Source organism: Mustela erminea, chromosome 9, assembly GCF_009829155.1.
Source record: "Mustela erminea isolate mMusErm1 chromosome 9, mMusErm1.Pri, whole genome shotgun sequence".
Taxonomy (NCBI): Eukaryota; Metazoa; Chordata; class Mammalia; order Carnivora; family Mustelidae; genus Mustela; species Mustela erminea.
In genome coordinates this window covers 65,067,643-65,091,004 of record NC_045622.1, presented here as the reverse complement: position 1 = coordinate 65,091,004, position 23,362 = coordinate 65,067,643, and the positions used below count along the sequence as shown (strand labels likewise).

The 23,362-nt window shown below is 39.9% G+C and overlaps 2 protein-coding genes across 3 annotated transcripts in view; one reads left to right on the top strand and one right to left on the bottom strand.

Moving 5' to 3' along the window:
- The window catches only part of SBF2 (SET binding factor 2), a 476,395-nt gene that overhangs the window by 5,401 nt on the left and 447,632 nt on the right, over positions 1-23,362 (top strand). The window lies entirely within an intron of this gene.
- Positions 14,730-23,240, bottom strand: LOC116598660 (protein S100-A6-like). Its single transcript, XM_032357820.1, has 2 exons — positions 23,224-23,240; positions 14,730-15,027 (listed from the first exon to the last, which is right to left on the bottom strand). The coding sequence occupies exons 1-2, from the start codon at positions 23,238-23,240 to the stop codon at positions 14,730-14,732; spliced, it is 315 nt and encodes a 104-aa protein (XP_032213711.1).

The following is a 23,362-nucleotide window of genomic DNA, read 5'->3' as shown; positions in this document are numbered from 1 at the left end:
TCTTGGGATAGAGCTGGCCTCAGGCTCTGCACTTGGCAGGGAGTCTGTCTCTCTTCTCCCTCTACCCATCCTCTCTGCTTGTGCTCTGTTTCTCTTTGAAATAAATAAAATATCTTAAAAAGAAAAAAAAAAGTTCTCTCTGACCCTGTGAAGTCAGTTCCCTCCCTAGCCTGTGGCAATTACTGATCTGTCTTCTGTTCTTTTGTTTTTATTTTTATTTATTTATTTTTAGAATGTCATCTAAATGGAATTATATAGTTTTCTATGTCTGGCTTTTTTTTCCTACTTAAAATATGTTTGAGGGGCACCTGGGTGGCTCAGTGGGTTAAAGCCTCTGCCTTCGGCTTGGGTCATGGTCCCAGGGTCCTGGGCTCAAGCCCCACATAGCACTGGGCTCTCTGCTCAGCAGGGAGTCTGCTTCCCTTCCTCTCTCTCTGCCTGCCTCTCTGCCTATTAGTGATCTCTGTCAAATAAATAAATAAAATCTTAAAAAAAAATATGTTTGAGATTTATCCATTTTATATGCATTGTCAGTTTCTTTTTGTTGTTGAATATAGTACAATTTATTTATCAATTCACCGGTTGGTAGAAATTTGAGTTTCCAGTTTTTAGCTATGAGAACAAAGTTATTCTGGACATTTACATACAGATCTCTGAGTGTTCATATGGATTCATTTCTCTTGGGTAAATACATGGGAGAAGAATTGTTGGGTCATATGATAAGTATCTGTTTAGCTTGCTGTGAAACTGCCACCAAACTATTTTCCAAACTGGCTGTGCCATTTTGCATACTTCAGCAATGCATAAAGATTCCAGTTAACCTTTTTATTCTATTTATTTATTTGTTAAAAAAAGATTTTATTTATATATTTATTTGTTAGAAAGAGAGAGCACAAGCAGGCAGAGTGGCAGGCACAGGTAGAGAGAGAAGCAGGCTCCCCGCTGAGCAAGGAGCCTGATGCAGGACTATTCCAGGACCCTGGGACCATCACCCGAGCTGAAGGCAGCGGCTTACTCACCTGAGCCACCTAGGCATCCCATTTTATTTATTTTTAATTATTTAAAATAAAAAAAAAAACAACTTATAGCCATTCTAGTGGATAGGTAGTAGTATCTCATTGTGGGTTCAATTTATATTTTCCTGGTTACTAATGATGTTAGTCAGCTTTTCATGTATTTATTGCATTTGAATATTTTTTGCAAAGTCTCAAGATCAAATTTTCTTTTCTATTTGATTGCTTAGCTTTTTATTATTACGGTTTTTTTTTTTTTTTTAAATTTCAAATATAGGGGTGCCTGGGTGGCTGCATCAGTTAAGCATCTGACTCTTTTTAAAAAAGATTTATTTAGGGGCATGTGGGTGGCTCAGAGGGTTAAAGCCTCTGCCTTCGGCTCAGATCATGATCCCAGGGTCCTGGGATCAAACCCTGAATTGGGCTCTCTGCTCAGCGGTGAGCCTGCTTTCTCCTCTCTCTTTGCTTGCCTCTCTGTCTGCTTGTGATCTCTGTCTGTAAATAAGTAAATAAAAAAACTTAAAAAAAAACAACAAAAAAGATTTATTTATTTATTTGAGAGACAGAGAGTGTGCAGGGGGAGGGCAGATGGAGAGGGGAAGCAGATTCCCTGCTGAGTGGGTTTGATCATATGACCCTGAGATCATGACCTGAGTGGAAACTAAGAGTTGGTTGCTCAACCAACAGAGCCATTCAGGTGCCCTAAGCACGGGACTCTTGATCTCAGCTCAGGTCTTGATCCCAGGGTTGTGAGTTCAAGCCCCATACTGGGCTCCATGCCAGGTGCGGAGCTTGCTTTAAAGATAGATAGGTAAATTAATTTCAGATACAAGTCTTTATCAGGTATTTTGTAAATAATTTCTTTTAGTTTGTGGTTTGCCTTTTCGTTGTCGTTTTTTTTTTTTTTTTTAAGATTTTATTTATTTATTTGACAGAGAGATCACAAGTAGGCAGAGAGGCAGGCAGAGAGAGGGAGAAGCAGGCTCCCCGCTGAGCAGAGAGCCCGATGCGGGACTCAATCCCAGAACCCTGCGATCATAACCTGAGCCGAAGGCAGAGACTTTAACCCACTGAGCCACCCAGGCGTCCCAGCCTTTTCATCTTCTTAACAATGTCTTTTGGGGGCACCTGTGTGGCTCAGTGGTTAAGCCTCTGCCTTCGGCTAGGGTCATAGTCTCAGGATCCTGGGATTGAGTCCTGCATTGGGCTCTCTGCTCAAGCCTGCTTCTCCCTTTCTCTGCCTGCCTCTCTGCCTACTTGTGATCTCTGACTGTCAAATAAGTAAATAAAATCATTAAAAAAAAATGTCTTTTGAAGAGCACATTTTTTTAAGTTGTTTGTTTGTTTGTTTCTTTTTTTTTTTTTTAAGATTTTATATATTTGACAGAGAGATCAGAAGTAGGCAGAGTCAGGCAGAGAGAGAGGGGGAAGCAGGCTCCCTGCTGAGCAGAGAGCCTGATGCAGGGCTCCATCCCAGGACCCTGAGATCATGACCAGAGCCAAAGGCAAGAGACTTTAAGACTTTAACCCACTGAGCCACCCAGGTGTCCCAAAGAACAGGTGTTTTAATTTGGGATAACTTTTTAGACATTTGAATACTTTTATATCTTGAATTGTATCCTTTGAGTTGTCCTTTTTATGTAAAGCTTGCTGTAAAAACTTATTGGAAGAAAATCCGCTAAATTTGTGTACTTTGAATTGTAAATGAAGAAAGAATAAACCTAATTGATCCTGTAAATCTTTATTATAAAGATTTCTTCCTTTGGAAGTTAGTATGATTTTATTACCCAAATCTCTCTAAAGCTAATCAGATTATGATAATATACTGAAATTTTGTGTGCTTATTACCACATTATTCCTGGAATTATTCAATCAATGCAGTCTATATTTGTTCCTAAAATGTCTTTTCCATTAGTAATACTTCTCAGTTGAATTTTTCCATATATCTACAAACCTTGTTTTTTTTTGAAAAATTGCATTTACAAACTGGAAAAAATAATCCATGCTATTTGAAGTGTATACAAAGAAGAGTGCTTGGAATATAGTAGTTATTTAATAAAGATGTTTGAATGAATACACAATTGCTGAAAATGTAAAAAGCTATAAGGAAGGAGTGTGGTTATGAAAGGATAACAAGAGGGATTTTTGTGGTGATAGAACTATTTTGTATCTTTACTAGGTGGTAGATACATGAGCCTTCATTTGCGATAAATTGCATAGAAGTAAATACACACAACAAATGTGAATAAATACAGTAAAACTGGGGGGCTCTGAATAAGGAAGTAGATTGTATTAAAGTCAATATCTTGATGTTGATTATGTAGTATGATTTTACAAGATACTGCTATTGGGAGAAACTGGGTAAAGAGAAATGGCATTTCTATGTTAGTTTTCACAGTGATCTCAAAAAAAAAAAAAAAAAAAAGTTGTAAGAGGGGCACCTGGTGGGCTCAGTGGGTAGGGCATGTGACTTGAAATCAGAGTCATGAGTTCAAGCCTCATGTTGGGTGTGGAACCTCCTTAAAATAAGTAAAATAGAAAAGCTATAAGATAAAGCTATAAGGGGCTCCTGGGTGGTTCAGTGGGTTAAGCCTCTGCCTTAGGCTCAGGTCATGGTCTCAGGGTCTTGTGACTGAGCCCTGCATTGGGCTCTCTGCTCAGCAGGGAGTAATCCTCAGCAGGGAGTCAGTACTCCTGACTCCCCCTCTCCCATTGCCTGCCTCTTTGCCTACTTGTGATCTCTATCAGTGTCATATAAATAAATCTTAAAAAAAAAATAAAGCTTTAAGATAAAAAGATATTAGTAGTATTCTTACTTTTTCCCTAAATGTTGATGACATAAGGAAAGATTATTCTGTAAAATTCCAGGGAAATTCCACATCATCTTCAGTGGCTGAATTATTTTATCTTAGGGGTATATTAATTTAACTTTATCATTTGTTATTGGGTATTTAATGTATTTCCAGTTTTGTATTCTTATAATATACTGTCATGCTGAGGAGAACATACCTTCAAAACCACTGATTTTGGGAGCCTGGGTGACTAAGTTGTTAAGCATCTGCCTTCAGCTCAGGTCATGATCCCAGGGTCCTGGGATCGGGCCCCACATGGGCTCCCTGATCAGTGGGAAGCCTCCTTCTCCCTCTCCCCCTGCTTGTGTTCCCTATCTCACTGTGTCTCTTTCTGTCAAATAAATAAAATTTTAAAAAGAAACCCCAAATATTAAGACTTTATTTTCCTGACTTTGCAAAAGACTATGCACAGTACTTAGGAAGTTAGGAAATATCATTTGTTTCTTTTTTTTTTAATTTTATAGATTTTTTAAATTAGAGAGATGGAGAGAGAACACAAGTAGGCAGAGCAGCAGGCAGAGGGAGAGGGAGAAGCAGGGTCTCTGCTGAGGAGGGAGCCTGATTTAGGGCCCCATCCCAGGACCCTGGTACCATGACTCGAGCCCAAAGGCAACCGCTTAACCCACTGAGCCACCCAGGTGCCCCTATCATTTGTTTCTAAGAGGTGAAGTTATTTAGTGAACTCTCTCTCTCTCTTTTTTTAAGATTTTATTTATTTATTTGAGAGAGAGTGAGAGAGCACGAGCGGGAGGAGGGACAGAGAGAAGCATGCTCCCCGCTGAGCAGGGAACCTGATGCAGGGGCTTGATTCCTGACCTGAGCTGAGGGCAGATGCTTAACCAGCTGAGCCACCCAGGTGCACCACGCCCCCCAACTCCAATGATTTTTATTTTTCTTTACTTTTTTTAAAGGTTTGTTTTGTTTTGTTGTCTATTTATTTGTCAGAGAGAGAGAGAAAGACTACAGACAGGGGGAGTGGCAGCCAGAGGGAGAAGCAGGCTCCATGCTGAGCAGGGAGCCTGATGTGGAACTTAATCCCAGGACCCTGGGATCATGACCAGAGCCAAAGGCAGATGCTTAACCAACTGAGCTACTCAGGCATTCCTATCTTTATTTTTCTTTTTGTTCTTACTTTCTTTTACTTTTACTGTGATTAGTCCAAGAAAAATTGATAATGACCACATGGGTTAAATCCTTTATATGGCTTTACTTTTTTCTTTTTATTTTACTTTTTTTTTAAAACTTAAATGTCTTTTTTAATTTTTATTTTTTAAAAACTAGACTCTGTAGCAAATGTGGAGCTTGAACTCATGACCCTGAGGTCAAGAATTTTGTGTTCTACTGATTGAACCAGCCAGGCACCACTCTTTTTGTTTATTTTTGCTGTCCATTAATACATTTAGAATTTCATCCATTTTTCTATATCGTATTTAACCTGGAGTCAAGTATCTTAATCATTTGACATTCTTGTATTCTTTCATATCAACCCACTTAAGTATACTAGAGAGAGGTTTGAAGTACTTCTTATATATTTCATTAATTTTATTTAGGGAGTATGAGTGAGTTAAGCTAAGAGATAAACTTTTGCACAATATTTGAAATATAGTTTGAGATATTTTAAAGATCGATAATTGGTTATTATTGAACCATTGTAATTCATAGTCAGCCTGGGTGTCTTCCCCTTCCCCATTCTGTACTAAAGTACAGTGGTTGGGATTTCTTGGTTGGTTGTTGCCAGCTGTCAAGCACCATTTGGGATTCATTGACTTGACAAGTATTTATTGCTTTTCCAGGCATTGTGCTAAGTCCTAGAACAAAAACAAAGAGTAAGTGTAAGATGCTATCCCTACCTTAGTTATTAATGGGGACGGTCTTGAAATAATGATATGGATCCACTTTACTGAGAGAAAGATAAAGCTTCTTATGAGGGGTGGTGTTTAAGCCAAGTTTTATAGGACACATAAGCTCTGCCATGTGGAAAGGATAGTAAAGGAGATTAAAGGCAGAGAGAAAAACATGTAAATGTGTGAATGTCTTGTTCCAGGAATGGAGAGAAATGTAGTGTAAATGGGAATTGAAGTGAACTTTGATAGAGTGGGTTCAGGTAAGATTATGAAAAGTTCTGGGTCAGGAGATAATAGAAGTGAAAATTAGAGATTTAATTTGGCAATTACCAATATCTAAGTGGTTGTCGGATATAAAGAAAAAAATGAGATTTTTGAGGAATGTGTATAGAAGGAAAAGAGGAGTGGCCTAAGAATTGAACCCAGAGAAAACTCAATATTTAAGGGGTAGATAGAGCAGTAATAGTCAGGAATTGTCAGAGGTATTGCAAGAGAAGTGGGATAATGTGATATCACGGAAACCTTGGGTGTAGAGAATTTTGAGGAGGAGGAAATGATGAATGTCAAAGGTCTCAAGATGTCATGTATAATGAGGACTAACAATAGTGTCTTAGTCCATTTGTGTTTCTATAACAAACTGCCATAAACTGAGTAGTTTAAACAACAAACATGTATTTCTTACAGTTCTGGAGGCTGTGAAGTCCAAGATCAAGGCCCAGGCTGATTCAGGGTCTTGTGAGGACTGGCTTCCTGGCTCAATGATAGCATTCTTCCTATCATATCCTCACATGGTGGAGGTTGCAAGGGAAGTCTTTGGGGCCTATTTTATAAGGGCATTAATCTTACTCATGAAGGCAGAGCTTGTGTGACCTAATCACCTCCATATACTATCATTTTGGCTCTACCTCCAAATGCTAGGACACTGGAGGTTAGGTCTCAATATATGAATTTTGTGGGGGACAGAGTCTATGGCAAATAGGCTTATGGACTTGAAAATAAGGATAGTGACTTTAGAACATTACAGTAGAATTGTGGGGGGGGCATAGCCATTTTGAGAAATTGCATCCTAAGTCATAGGTTGTATAAGCTTCACAGAATCTAATTTATTATCTTTTTAGAAGCTCACAATGACCTGCCTCCCATGGATTGTGGGAAGTGGAAAGAGGAGTCAGAGATGATGTCAAAATTCTAAACATGAAAGTCTGGGATATTTGTGATACCATGACTTAAATAGATTGAAAATCTTTTTCCCTTGACATTTCTTTCTTTCTTTCTTTCTTTTTTTAAGATTTTATTTATTCATTTGACAGACAGAGATCACAAGTAGGTGCCTAGAGAGGCAGGCAGAGAGAGAGGAAGGGAAGCAGGCTCCCCGCTGAGCAGAGAACCCAATGCGGCTCGATCCCAGGATTCTGGGACTGTGACCTGAGCTGAAGGCAGAGGCTTTAACCCGCTGAGCCACCCAGTTGCCCCTCTCTTGACATTTTTTATTTGTCTTTGTGGGCTTGGAAGATGATGGGGTTTTACTTTATAGCCATCCAAATGGAGACTTCAGAAAAGGGGACAGGTAGGGGCTGAACACAAAGACTTGAGAGTCATTATGATAGAGCTATGACACCGTGAATGCCCACAGAAAGTTGGTGTAGAGTGGAAGAATAGAGAACCAAAGACTGAGTTTTGGGTAATCTATTGCAAGGAAGTTTGAAAGTAAAAGGAGCCATAGCAGGAGGATTGTAAAGTTTGGGAGAGACATTTGGAGGGTGATAGAACCTCTGATTTTTGGTTGGTCATGTGGCCATGCAGGGACAGATTTCAAGTTTTGTTTCTTTTTGTTTCCCCACCGCTGTTTTTCCTGCTCACATTTTCATGTTTCTAAGAAATATAAATGAGAATAAGTTCTGGCCAGTTTGATATAAGTGGAAATGAGCTCAATGTCCCAAAAATAGCCTTAAAGGGTGTACCTTCCTAGTTTTTCTCCTTCCTGAGACTGGCCTGCTGATATAAAGACTGGAGCTCCAGTAGGCATCTTGGCCATGTAGAGGAGGGCCCACACCCTAGAAAGAACCTGGGCTTTAATGATATATAGTGGGATTGTCGTAACTGCCTTCTGAAATTTTTTAAAAGATTTTATTCATTTATTAGAGATAGAGAGCACAGGTAGAGGGAGAGGGAGAAGCAGGCTTCCCGTTGAGCAAGGAGTCCGAGGTGGAGCTCCATTCCAGATCCTGGGATCATGACCTGACCTGAAGGCAGATCCTTAACCGACTGAGCCACCCAGGCGTCCTGAGGGTTGTTTGTTTGTTTTTTTACATGAAAGATTATAACCTTATATGGTTAAACTACTATAAATTAGAGTTTTCTGTGTTGGAAGTCCAGAGTCATAGAAAGTGAAGGAACATTTCTCAGTGTCAGGTGTAGCAGAGAGATCACGGACATGTGGAGTTAATCAAGATCTTTGCATTTCGTAAAATCAGAGAGAGAGAGAGAGACCACAAGCCGGGGAAGAGGCAGAGGGAGAGGGAGAAGCAGACTCCCTGCTGACATGGGGCTTGATCCCAGGATCTCGAGATTATGACCTGAGTGAAGGGCAGACACTTAACCATCTGAGCCACCAAGCACCCTAGAGGTGTTTTGTTTTTTTTTTAAACTATGTTTCATTATTTACTGGAAAAAAAAAAAAAGAATGAAAAAGTAATTTTGCCTATGTAAATATTTCATACAACTACTAGATGAATTTCAGACAGGCTAGATTTAAAAAAAAAATGTTATGTATGGTTTTACAGACAATTGATTATTTTGGAATTAGGAAAAAAAGATTAAGAAAGTAAATACTTGTATTTTAAGGGAGACTTGACACTTTTATAGGAAATATCAGAGAAATAATCTTCACTTTTTAAAATATTTTAACAAGGGGCATCTGGGTGGCTCAGTCCTGAAGCATCTCCCTTCGGCTCAGGTCATGATCCTAGGGTCCTGGGATCAAGCCCCACCTTGTGGTCCCTATTCTGCAGGAGGCCTGCTTTCTTTCTCCCAGTCCCCTGCTTGTGTTCCTGGTCTCTCTCTCTCTGTCAAATAAATAAGTGAAATCTTTAAAAAAAAATTTTTTTTAAAAAGATTTTATTTATTTATTTATTATTTTTATTTATTTATTTTTTATTTTTTTTAAAGATTTTATTTATTTATTTGACAGACAGAGATCACAAGTAGGCAGAGAGGCAGGCAGAGAGAGAGAGAGAGAGAGAGGGAAGCAGGCTTCCTGCGGAGCAGAGAGCCCGATGCGGGGCTCGATCCCAGGACCCTGAGATCATGACCCGAGCCGAAGGCAGCAGCCCAAACCACTGAGCCACCCAGGCGCCCCAGATTTTATTTATTTATTTGACAGAGAGAGATCACAAGTAGGCAGAGAGGCAGGCAGAGAGAGAGAGGAGGAAGCAGGCTCCCCGCTGAGCAGAGAGCCCGACGTGGGACTCGATCCCAGGACCCTGAGATCATGACCTGAGCCGAAGGCAGCGGCTTAACCCACTGAGCCACCCAGGCGCCCTAAAAAAATAAATGTTTTAACAACATTTAACTGTAATAGCTACAGTTCATTTATTTATTTTTTAAAGATTTTATTTATTTATTTGACAGACAGAGATCACAAGTAGTCAGAGGCAGGCAGAGAGAAAGGAGGGAGCAGGCTCCCTGCCAAGCAGAGCCCCTGATGCGGGGCTCAATCCCAGGACCCTAGGATCATGACCTGAGCCGAAGGCAGAGGCTTTAGCCCACCGAGCCACCCAGGCACCCCTATAATAGCCACAGTTTATATCTCCAGCATTAAGGCTGCCATAACACATCTTGCAAATTTGGTGGCTTAAAACAACACTTACTCTTTCACAGCTCTGGAGACAGTAAGTCTGAAATCAAGGTGCTGGGAAGACAGTGCTCCCTCTGAAGACTCTAGGGAAGAATCCTTCCTTGTGTCTTCCAGGTTCTGGTGACTCTAGACTTTCTTGATTTATGACAGCATCACTCTGCTCTCTGCCTCACCTTTAGATGGCTTTCTTTTTTGTGTCTGAGTCCACATCTCCTTTTCCTTTTTTTTTTTTTAATAGATTTTAATTATTTATTTGACAGACAGAGATCACACGTAGGCAGAGAGGCAGGCAGAGAGAGAGGAAGGGAGCAGGCTCCCCGCTGAGCAGAGAGCCTGATTGGGGGCTTGATTCCAGGACCCTGGGATTATGACCTGAGCCGAAGGCAGAGGCCCTAACCCACTGAGCCAGCCAGGCGCCCTTAAATAAATAAAATCTTAAAAAAGACAGTAATCATTGAATTTAGGGTGCACCCTAAATCCAGCTTGATTTTATCTTGAGATCCTTAAATAATTACATCAACAGAGACCCTGTTTCCAAATAAGGTAACATTTTGGGGTTTGGGTGGAATTTTGGGGGGACTCTATTCAGCCTTCTGTATACATGATGGTTCATGAAGTTTTTATAATGCTTGGTTTTGTAAGTATTGGGAAATGTGTCTGGATAGAGTAGTACTAAATATAAGACAATTAAAAAGTAATTTTATAATATATTATGCTTTTTTTAAAAAAAGATTTATTTATTTGAGAGAGACAGCACAAGAGCAAGGTGAGGGGCAGGGGAGAAGAAGGCTTCTTGCTGAGTAGGGACCCCAATGTGGGGCTCGATCCCAGGACCCTGGGACCCTTAACCAATTGAGCCACTTAGGTGTCCCAATATATTATGCTTTTAGAAGCCAAATATAGTAAAAAAAATTCTCACAACATTACAAATTAAAACAATTCAATCTAAATATTTGGGGGAATAATATGCTATAAAAAGGTCAGAATTCTTTGGAATACGAATATATATGAATGAATATATATATATAACATTATATATATTATATATATTATACACACACACTGCACATAGTTGTTAAAAAGGTTTAGATCGATGTATATTCTTCATTCTTTTTTTTTTTTTTTTTAAAGATTTTATTTATTTATTTGTCAGAGAGAGAGCGAGTGAGAGCGAGCACAGGCAGACAGAGTGGAAGGCAGAGTCAGAGGGAGAAGCAGGCTCCCTGCGGAGCAAGGAGCCCGATGCGGGACTCGATCCCAGGACGCTGGGATCATGACCTGAGCCGAAGGCAGCTGCTTAACCAACTGAGCCACCCAGGCGTCCCTGTATTCTTCATTCTAAATTTTACTTGTGCGGGGTTGCCTGGCTAGTTTAGTCAGTAGATTATGGGACCCTTGATCTCAGGGTTAGTTCAGTCCCCACGTTGGGCATGGAGCCTACTTTAAAATAAATAAATAAATTTTACTGCTTAGTCTCAATATTTTCTTTAGATGTGTCACATAGCTTACATTTGTTACTTTAGGCATTTCCTTTATAAGCAGGCTATCTGTTTGGATCTTCAGTTCATTTGTTAAAAAATATTGAGCATTTTCACATACATTATCTCACGGACTCTTCACAGTAACATGGTGAGATGGACCCTGGGGTCCATCAAAGTTAAATAATTTGCTCACTTTCATACTGATTCTAAATTGAGGTAAATGGGATTAAGTGGGACTTGAAATTGATTTTCTGACTTTAAATAATTTTTCTTTGTAGATATATTGTAGGGACTGGGGAGTGAAGAAGAATGAGGGAAAGGAATAGGCAAGGATTATCAGGTTAGGGACAGTAGTAGTGGCAAATGCACTGAAGTGATGAACTATGAGTAGATTCTCAGTTTGGCTGAAATAGTGGGACTGGAAGAGGAGAACTGAAAAGTAATAATATTGGGGCCTGAACAGAACTGATAAGTATTAAATGAAAATTATATTAGAGCAGCTAAGACTTTTTTTTTTCTCAGCTGTTTTCGTAGACTAATCACTTTTCATTGGATTTTTTTCTTGCCCTTCTGCATTTTATCTCTGGAGTTGAAATAGTTGATCCTTTGGAAAACAAAATTTGAAAACCTGTTACATAGAATGTTTAAAATTATATCTTTGGAAAAACTGGGGAAAAGTGCTTGCTTTCATAGGAAGCAGGTTAATTGCCTTTGATTTTAGACTTGTGGTCAGGTCTCCTTTGTAATTTGTCCATCTGGACTTTTCCTACTTGGAGACCTATTTCTGACTGAGAAACAGAGTTTCTGATTGATCTTTTTCTGTTTGGCTCTTCAATTCTTTTTTTTTTTTTTAAAGATTTTATTTATTTATTTGACAGACAGAGACCACAAGTAGGCAGAGAGGCAGGCAGAGAGGTGAGGAAACAGGCTCCCTGACGAGCAGAGCCCGATGTAGGGCTCGATCCCAGAACTCTGGGATCATGACTCAAGCCGAAGGCAGAGGCCTTAACCCACAGAGCCACCCAGGCGCTCCTGGCTCTTCAATTCTTTTGTCTAGATGATTAGAAACTCTCCTCATCTGTTTTTCTACTCGGGTTTTAACTCATACTGTCATGGTTCTAATACTCAGCACTTTCATGCTTTTACTTACTTCTCTGTTGCTAAATTGTTTTATATTTGATTTACTGCAGTAATACATACTTATTATAAATATTTTAAACATTATAGAAGGGTGCTGAATCTTGACCGTAGTACCTGTCTCTTCAGACTTGTCACAGTTAATTTTATTCTAGGTATTTGTATAGAAATTTTCCAATTCTAGAGGGAATTATGCTGAGTGAAATAAGTCAATCAGAGAAAGACAATTATCATATGACCTCCCGGAATTTGAGAGACAGAGGTTTGGGGGTTAGAGAAGGAAAAAGTGAAACAAGATGGGATTGGGAGGAGACAAAAAAACTGAGGGTTGCTGGGGGGAGAAGGGTATGGAGAGGGTGGTTGGGTTGTGGACATTGGGGAGGGTATGTGATATGGTGAGTGCTATGAAGTGTGTAAGCCTGATGATTCACAGACCTGTACCCCTGGGGCTAATAATATATTATATGTTAATAAAAATAATTTTAAAAAAGGTAAAAAAAAACCCATAGAATTACCATATAAAAATTTTTTCTAGTTCTTTTTCATTTACTATTTTCTTACTGAAGTACAATTAACCAACAGTGTCATATCAGTTTCAGGTGTACAGTATAATGATTGAGCAATTCTGTACATTAGTGCTTATCAAGGTAAGTGTACTCTTAATCTTCCTGGTCAGCAGTCTGTGCCCCTTCCAAGTGGCAACCACCGCTTTGTTCTTTTCATTTAGAAGTCTCTTTGTCTCTCTCTCTCTCTCTTTTTTTTTTTTATTAAAGATCTTATTTATTTATGTGAGAGAGAGCATGAGCGAGAAGGTCAGAGGGAGAAGCAGACTCCCCATGGAGCTGGGAGCCTGATGCGGGACTCCATCCTGGGACTCCGGGATCATGACCTGAGCCGAAGGCAGTTGTCCAACCAACTGAGCCACCCAGGCATCCCTTTTTTTCTTTTTTCATTTGTTTCTTAAATTCTACATATGAGTGAAATCATATTCGTCTTTCTCTGACTGACTTACTTTACCTTTATACCCTCTATGTCCATCCATGTTGTTGCAAATGGTAGGATCTCATTCCTTTTTTATGGCTGAGTAACATTCCATTTTATTTGTATATATATTTCTTGTAATACAATAAACTCCAGTCCTCTAAGGTTGGCAATGGAAGGAAAGCTACCACATGGTTGTTTCTTTAGTGTTCTTGTGGAATATCACTTTTTCTTAACATTCTGGACCTCTCCATCTAGTCATTTTTGTTTGCTCAGCCAGACACCTCTGAAATGAGAGTTTCCTAAAGGCTACAAACAAAACAGTAATAATGAAGTCAGAGAGTAACTTTCAAGTCGGTCTTCTGGTCTGCAAGGTATAGTTTAATTCTGTTTGGTCTCCAAAAGAGATACTGTCCTAGCTGGTTTCTGGCCTGCCATCAGTTAATAGAGGTTGTTTTTTCTTTTAATATGTTTCCTTAAGGGGCACCTGGTTGGCTCAGTTGGTTAAGCAACTGCCTTCGGTTCGGGTCATGATCCCAGGGTCCTGGGATCGAGTCCCATATTGGGCTCCCTGCTCAGCAGGAAGGCTGCTTCTCCCACTGACCTCTCTACTCTTATGCTCTCTTTCATTGTCTCTCTCTACCTCTCAAATAAATAAATAAAATATTAAAAAAATATATGTTTCCTTAGGTCTAGGCCTTAGATGGGGGTCAAATAGTCTATTCCTGTCAGATCTGTTTAAGGTACACTCTCCTGGTTCTAGTTTCCTGTCCAAGGATCTCTCTTTTCTAGATGATTATGTCAGGACTGTGTTTTAGGAGACATTTCATTCTTTAACCACAGGCCTTAAACTACAGCACCAGCTGGTCTGCTGTATTAGAATTCAGCATAGGAAAAGAATAATATAGCGTATACAGAACTGTGGGAAGAAGGCATCTTTGTATTTGTACCTGTTTTCCACCCATGTTCTCAGCATTGACAAAACTTTGATGTTACCTAGAAACATGGTCATAACATTCACCCACAACTCAAAGTGCAGCTAAACAAGCATCACATTTTCTGTTACCTTTAAAAGAAAAATAAGTTTTGTAGAACTATGTGTTCATATTTAATTAATGCTTTGTAATCTTTCCTGTTTGATTTTAATCTGAACAAATAATGATACCATTTTTATTACTCAGTAAGCATGAATGTTTGTTGAAGCAGTTTTTAAAAAACAGTAGTTCAAATCCCCAAACATCTAAATCCTGGACTGGTTTAATTTGTACAGTTAAACTGAAATAATGTTTTCTAAAAGCTCTCCTATCACTTTTTTTTTTTTTTTAAGATTTTATTTATTTATTTCACAGAGAGAGATCACAAGTAGGCAGAGAGGCAAGCAGAGAGAGAGGGGAGGAAGCAGGCTCCCTGCCAAGCAGAGAGCCTGATGTGGGGCTCGATCCCAGGACCCTGAGATCATGACCTGAGCTGAAGGCAGAGGCTTAACCCACTGAGCCACCCAGGCGCCCTCACTTTTTTTTTAATAAAAAAATTTTTTTGTACAGTTACCCACCACTGGATTTGACTTAGGCCTGACAGAGAGTATCTCTGCCTTCCTGATTTTTCAGGTTATCATTGTAGATTAACAGAACGGCTCCCAGGAAGGTGACATATTCTTGGAAGTTTACCAGTTGGTCCTTGTTCTGGTCCAGGTCCTTTATCACCTTTGCAGTGTCCACATTCTGCAGCTTCTGGCCAGTGGTGAGCTCTTTCTGGAGTAGCTCCTTTGGCTCCTTGCCTGAGTACTTGTGGAAGATGGCCACAAGGAGGTCAATGGCTTGATCCAGCAACAAGCCGTGGCTGGGTGCTGGGCTCAACAGGCAGCTAGGAGAACATTGGGGTGCTACACAGCAAGAGAGGGAACACAAGCAGGGAGAGTGGGAGAGGGAGAAGCAGGCTTCCTGCGGAGCAGGGAGCCTGATATGGGGCTTGATCCCAGGACCCCGGGATTGTCACCTGAGCTGAAAGCATATGTGTAACAACTGAGCCATCCAGGCGCCCCTAAATAAAATCTTAAAAAACCAAAAAACCAGAAACCAAAGTTGTAATCCTCAACACAATATAGTACTGGCACAAACACAGACACGTAGATCAAGGGACAGAACAGAGAACCCAGAGGTAGATAGACCCTGAACCCTATGGTCAAGAAATCTTCAACAGAGCAGGAAAGAATATCCAATGGAAAAAAGACAGTCTCTACAACAATGGTGTTGGGAAACTTGGACAGCCACATGCAGAAGAATGTAAGTGGACTATTTCCTTACATCAAACACAAAAATGGACTAAAAATGGATGAAAGACCTAAATGGGAGAGAGGAATCCATCAAAATCCTAGAGAACGCAGGCAGCAACCTCTTTGACCTCGGCTATAGCAACTTCTTGCTAGACACATCTCTGAAGGCAAGGGGAACAAAGGCAAAAATGAACTATTGGAACTTCATCAAGATGAAAATTTTTGCACAGCAAAGGAAGCAACAGTCAACAAAACCAAAAGACAACCGACAGGATGGGAGAAGAAATTTGCAAATGACATATTAGGTAAAAGGTTAGTAGTATCCACAATCTGTAAAAAAAACTTACCACATTCAACACCCAAAGAACAAATAATTCAATCAGTCAATGACAGAAGACATGTATAGGCACTTCTCCAAAGAAGACATACAGATGGACAACAGACATATGAGAAAATTGTAGATGCATCAGAATTTTGATGCACCAGTTTTGGTTTTCTTTTTCAATATTCCTTTGACTATTCAAAGCCTTTTCTGGATCCATACCAATTTTAGGATTATTTGTTCCAGCTGTGAAAAAAGTTGATGGCATTTTGATAGGGATTGCATTGAATGTGTGGATTGCTATAGGGAGCATAGACATTTGAACAATATTTGTTCTTCTAATCCATGAGCATGGAACGTTTTTCCATTTCTTTGTGTCTTCCTCAATTTTTTAAATGAGTGTTCTGTAGTTTTCTGAGTACAGATCCTTTGCCTGTTTGGTTAGGTTTATTCCTAGGTCTCTTATGGCTTTGGAGACATGGGACAGATGAAATAGAGGAAGGGAGGGGAAAATAAAATAAAATGAAATCAGAGAGGGAGACAAATTATAAGAGACTCTTAAGTATAGGAAATAAACTGAGGGTTGCTGAAGGGAAAGTGAGGGTGGTGGGGTAAATGAGTGACTGGCATTAAGGAGGGCACTTGATGTAATGAGCACTGGGTGGTATATGCAATTGATAAATCATTAAACTGTCTCTGAAACTAGTAATACACCATGTTAATTTATTTTATCTTACTATAATTTTTTAAAAAGATTTAATTTATTTGACAGAGGGAGAAAGAGCACAAGTAAGCAGAGAGGCAGGCAGTGGGGGGGAAGCAGGCTCCCCACTGAGCAGGAAGCCCGACATGGGATTCAATCCCAGGACCCTGGGATCGAGACCTGAGCTGAAGGCAGTCGCTTAACCAACTGAGCCACCCAGGTGCCCCATGTTAATTGATTTTAAATAAAATAAAATAAACAATAATAAAAATTGTAACACAATAATAGTGCAAGTTTTAATTTCTAGAAGTGGAATTGCTGGATCAAAGGATATGTTTATTTATATGGACATGTGCTAAATTTTTCTCCAACATCCTTTTAGTCCCAGGGACCTGGGACTCTTTCTTTTAGTCCCAGGGAAAATGCTAGTCCTAGTTACTCCCACCCCCTATTTTATTTTATTTTATTTATTTATTTATTTATTTATTTATTAAAAGATTTTATTTATTTATTTGACAGAGAGAGATCACAGTAGACAGGCAGGCAGAGAGAGAGAGAGGGAAGCAGGCTCCCTGCCGAACAGAGAGCCCGATGCGGGACTCGATCCCATGACCCTGAGATCATGACCTGAGCCGAAGGCAGCGGCTTAATCCACTGAGTCACCCAGGCGCCCCTATTTATTTATTTTTTTTTAAAGATTTTTATGTATGTATGTATGTATGTATTTATTTATTTATTTTTTAAAGATTTTATACAGAGAGAAATCACAAGTACATGGAGAGGCAGGCAGAGAGAGAGAGGGAAGCAGGCTCCCTGCTGAGCAGAGAGCCCGATGCGGGACTTGATCCCAGGACCCTGAGATCATGACCTGAGCTGAAGGCAGCGGCTTAACCCACTGAGCCACCCAGGCGCCCCTATTTATTTATTTGATAGAGAGAGATCACAAGTAGGCAGAGAGGCAGGCAGAGAGAGAGAGGGATGCAGGCTCTCTGCTGAGCAGAGAGCCGGATGCGGGACTCGATCCCAGGACCCTGAGATCATGACCTGAGCTGAAGGCAGCGGCTTAACCCACTGAGCCACTCAGGCGCCCCCATCCCCTATTATAAACTGGGCTAATAAGAGCCATCTCTGGATCTTTTCTTTTGGAAGGAACAAGACATTCTCTTTCTACAAGGGTGACTAAGGTTGGAGATTGTGACTTAGTTGGGGTTTCCGGTGTGTATTTTCCCTACTGTGTTGAGAGTCTGGCTCAATATTGAATAAAGTCAGAGATAGCCAAAGCATGAGAGAGAGAGACAGAGCTTGGGAACATCACTCAAATTTCTGGTTCCAGCCATTCTTGAATGCCAAAAGAACATTAAAAAAAAAAAAAAATAGTTGTGAGGTATATTGCTCAGTTCTCTTCCAGAAAGACTGTGTTACTTCATACTCCCATTTTCTTCAGAGGGATTTTAATTAGAAAAAAAATCGCTTAATAAGATTTATGGCTTAAGCAGCAACAGAGTAAACTGAATAGCTTCATGTGGGTGAAAATGCTAAGGAACTGGAGCAGAGATATCAGATATATGCCTAACTCAAATTATGTCTCTGAAAGTTAGAGATTGCTACTTGTCTTTGGCCTTTATATGTCCCAAACATATTTAAAACCAGTAGTTTGAGTTCTGAAAATTATATGCTCTTCCCTTTTGTATTTGTCTGATTTATCTAGACTGAGAGTTCCTTGAGGGCATGGCCCAAATAAATCCCAATATTCTTTGAATAGACAAATTTTTGAAACTGGAGAAAAAAATCCTTTCAGCAGAGATACTTATATTGTTTTGTTTTTTCTTTTTAGAGATTTTTAAAAATAGGTGTACTTTTTTTTTCAAAAGATTTTATTTGATAGAAGACACAGCAAGAGAGAGAACACAAGCAGGGGGAGTGGGAGAGGGAGAAGCAGGCCTCCCGCTGAGCAGGGAGCCCAATGTAAGGCTCCATTCCAGGACCTTGAAATCATGACCTGAGCCAAAGTCAGAGGCTTAACCCACTGAGCCACCTAGGTGCCCCAGATAGTTATGTTGTTTTAGCAGACTACTTTACCTAATCAGAGGTGAATAATTATTTAGTTGGCATTTATCAAGTAGATAGATTTATAGAACTTTCTTTTTAGTGATTTCCCTAATAGACTGAGTTAGGAGTAAGAATTTGTATCATCCCATTTTCCATTGATAAGACCGTCAGAAGTAGATTACTTCTTTTCCCTTGATCCATTGTTTGTAGCTCTTTGTATATTTTATTAATTTACAAGGTCAACACTATGATTTGAAAAAACAATGTGTTTGGGAACTTGACATCTCAATTTATTTTCTCCTTTAAGCCAATATGCTATCAATTCACTTTATTTAAAATATAGGCTTAAAAACTTGAAATTGAAGATTTTTGTTTAGAGAAAATAGTTTTTTTTTTTTTAAGGAAATAACTAGTTTTGGGGTTCCTGGGTGGCTCAGTGGATTAAGCCTTTGCCTTAGGCTCAGGTTATGATCTCAGGGTCCTGGGATTGAGCCCTGCATGTGGCTCTCTGCTCAGCTTGGAGCCTGCCCCCTCCCTACCGACCCACCTGCCTCTCTGCCTGCTTGTGATCTCTGTCAAATAAATAAATAAAATCTTTTTTTAAAAAAGAAAATAACTAGTTTTGAGGCAAGGTTTTTTTTTTTTTAAGATTTTATTTATTTATTTATTTATTTATTTATTTATTAAAGATCTTATTTATTTATTTGACAGGCAGAGATCACAAGCAGTCTGAGAGGCAGGCAGAGAGAGAGAGAGGAGGAAGCAGGCTCCCCGCTGAGCAGAGAGCCTGACGCGGAGCTCGATCCCAGGACCCTGGGATCATGACCCGAGCCGAAGGCAGAAGCTTTAACCCACTGAGCCACCCAGGCGCCCAAGATTTTATTTATTTATTCGACAGACAGAGATCACAAGTAGGCAGAGAGGCAGGGAGAGAGAGAGGAAGAAGCAGGCTCTCTGCTGAGCAGAGTCCAATGTGGGGCTCCATCCCAGGACCCTGGGATCACGACTTGAGCCAAAAGCAGAGGCTTAACCCACTGAGCCACCCAGGCACCCCGAGGCAAGTTTTTAAGTGAAAAAAATCTGTTTATACTTATTGACATCTGCTTGTAGGTAAAAATATGTGCTTCGTTTTTTCCAGCTTAAGCTAAGTCCAGCTACATTTAGAGAAAGAAATCAAGTGTCAGAACAAGCTTGGAAAATAATAGTATGAACATTAATTTGCAATGGAAAGTAGCAATTGGGACTGGAGTGAATTTTACAAATGCTTTATATAATTGTCCCACGCGGTTGAATGGAATTTGAAAAGAATGCTACTTGTTTTTCTTTTGAGACAGATATTTTACCAAATAATTGTAGCCTGCGTAAATCAGGATCCACACAGGACTAGATTAACAAAACTCATTTTTAAAAAAAAAGGGTTTATTTATTTATTTGACAGACAGAGATCACAAGTAGGCAGAGAGGCAGGGAGAGAGAGGAGGAAGCAGGCTCCCCGCTGAGCAGAGAGCCTGATGCGCGTCTCAATCCCATGGGATCACAACTTGAGCCGAAGGCAGAGGCTTTAACCCATTGAGCCATCCAGGCGCACCTCATTTTTTTTTTTTTTAAGATTTTATTTATTTATTTGAGGGAGAGAGTGAGAGAGAGCATGAGAGAGGAGAAGGTCAGAGGGAGAAGCAGACTCCCCATGGAGTTGGAAATCTGATGTGGAACTCGGTCCTGGGACTCTGGGATCATAATCTGAGCTGAAGGCAGTCGCTTAAGCAACTGAGCCACCCAGGCATCCCAAAACTCATTTATTTTTATTATTTTTTTTAATTTTAATTTTTTAAAGATTTTTAAAAAAATTTATTCATTTTACAGACAGAGGTCACAAGTAGGCAGAGAAGCAGGCAGAGAGAGAGGAGGAAGCAGGCTCCCCGCTGAGCAGAGAGCCTGATGTGGGGCTCCATCCCAGGACCCTGAGATCACGATCTGAGCCGAAGGCAGAGGCTTTAACCCACTGAGCCACCCAGGCGCCCCAAAACTCATTTTTTTTTAAAGGAGGAACAAATTGAGAGGGAACAACAATAAAGATTGATTTAGATTGGTGAAAAACTGAAGGCTTTTGTCCCCCAAATTTTCTTTCACTGCTATTGTTCAGATTGTGTGTTTGAGAAATATGGTTGTAGAAGCATGAAGGATATTTGAAAACACTGTAGCATTTCATAAAGTTACCACAATATAGTTCAGGAGATTATATGATAACTTTCTCGGCCTTTTTAAATTGAAGGATGGGATAGATTCCATTAATATGGCTGTCATTTATCAAATACCATATGCCAAACTTTATTTATCATTAATTTCTCTCAACAAATACATAAGATAGGTGAAGTTACTGAGACTTGGAGACCTTAAGTAATTTGTTCAGGGTTATATAGCTGGGACTGGTGGCATCAGGTTCTGAATCCTGGTTTGTTTGTTTGTTTGTTTGTTTGTTTTTAAAGTCCATGGCTCATGTTCTTACATTGTGTGCAGTCCCCTGTTGAAGTTGGGGAATTCTCAGATAAATATACTGTTTAGTTATTTGTTTATTTGAGGCTCTTATGGGCCAGGCATCATGCTACAGCAAAAAACAAGCCAGATACTGAAAGTTCTCTTTTACAGGTTCTTCCTTTTTTTTCCTTTCTTCTTCTTATTTTTTTTTTCCTCAAGAATTATGAGAAAGAGCACACAGGGAGGGGGAGAGGGAGAAGCACACTCTCCACTGAGCAGATAGCCCAATGCAAGTCTTGATTGCGGGACTCTGGGATCATGACCTGAGCCAAAGACAGACACTTAACCCACTGAGCCACTCAGGCACCCTCTTTTACAGGTTCTATTAATAGGAGTAGAGCATTTAGAAAAAAAATCAGACCCTTCACCTTCAGAGAAAGATCAGCAGACTTTCATAAGTGAATTGTCAAATGGCTTCTTTTAAGCCAGTCAGTCAAATGTCTATTGAGTGAGTGGTCGGGTTGGGGTGTAGATGTTGGCCTTGTTCTTGAGGAATTTGTAATTTTGTTATGCTTGATCAGTCTCACTAGCAGAGAAATGGAAAAATTACTTAAAAGACTCACATCTTTGGCATCTGGGTGGCTTAGTTGGTTAAGCATCTGCTTTTGGCTCAACTCATGATCCAAAGGTCCTGGGATTGATTGAGCCCCATGTTGGGTTCCCTGCTCATCCGGTGAGTGTGTTTCTCCCTCTGCTCCTCCCCCTGTACCTTCTCTCACTCTCTCTCTCTCTCAAATAAATAAATAAAATCTAAAAAAAAAAAAAAAAGGATCACATCCTTATCAGTATGAAACCTACTAAATTTGTAATCATTAGGATTTTTGGACAGCCTTCAGACATCAAGAGGATACTAGCAAGGGTATGTAGGTGGGGACTAGGACGTGGAACTGCCTACAGAAAAAAAACATCCACCTAAGTCTTAGAGGAGTTGGAAATTCAGCATTGCTGAGTAAATATCCTTTGCGCTTCCAAACCTTTTCACCTTGGTCATTCACTCATATCAGAAACTTGCCACATTTTTCCTTTTTTCCTTCATTTTCACTTAAAAGTATTTTATTTTTCTTAAGTTTTTCTCACATTCCTCTTTTTCTTTCTGTTTCTACTGTCACTGCCATGGTTCAGGTCCTTTTCCATTGCTATAAAGAGCACTCTGTTTTGATAGACGTTTGACTGCCTTTAGTAGAGATCTAACATAAATGTTCTCAACAATATAGAAATTTGGGACTCCTGGGTAGCTCAGTCATTAAGTGTCCATCTTCGGCTCAGGTCATGATCCCAGAGTCCTGGGATCAAGCTGGCATTGGGCTTTTTGTAGGCAGGAAGCCTGTTTCTCCCTCTCGCACTCCCCCTGCTTGTGTTCCTGCTCTCAGCGCGCGCGCTCTCTCTCTCTGTCAAATAAAAAAATCTTAAAACAATAAAAAAACCTCAATATGGAAATTTATTTCTCTTTCACGTAAAGTCCTGGGTCTAGACTGTTTTGGGTTTGTATAGGCTGCTTCCAGCTTTATATTTAACATCTTAACCCTGTCACATCTGTGTGCTGAGTAAGAGGATGGACGAAGTGGAGAAGAGGGATGACTCCTTCCCTTTAGGCCCACATCACCTTGTTTGGTTGAAAGTTAGCTGACAGGTTACTGAGAAATGTGATACGTATCTCTACTTAAAACTGGGGCTTCTGTCAACCGCCACCATCACCACCACCACCATTATCATTGTAGCTATTAGGAGGCAGCTAGTGATCTGCTATAGGAATATACTTATTTCTCTTTTTTGGTTAAATTCTTCTCTGTCTAGTTCCATACTGCTACCAGAGTAATTTCTTTTTTTTCTTTCTTTCTTTTTTTTTTTTTTTGGGTGCAAAAAGGTGCTTTTATTATAGCACGGGACACAAGACCCATGGGCAAAAATTGCCAAACTGTGATTACGAGGAGAGATCGATTATATACTTTTAAGTTGTTTATAGGGGTAGGGTAGAGATAAAGGAAGTTTCTAAAGGGATTTTTATATGTTAAAGAAGACTTAAAATCCTGGAGATAAAACAAGAGTAATTTTTTTTCTTCAATAAAATGGTCATGTCACTGTGTTTAATTTTTCAGTAGTTTGGCTTCAAATTCATACCTAGGATGCCTTATGGTATTTGAAGTGTCATTGGCAGAGGACATCTGAAACCTGCTTTACCTGTGTCCTGCAGTCATGGTGTCCTGCATGACAGGGCCATACTCTCTACCAATGATTGGCGTCTCCTGGTCCTCTAAGGCCTCAGTGCTCTGTCATTGACTGAGACATCCTAGTTACCACTATCCCAGGCTTACAGAAG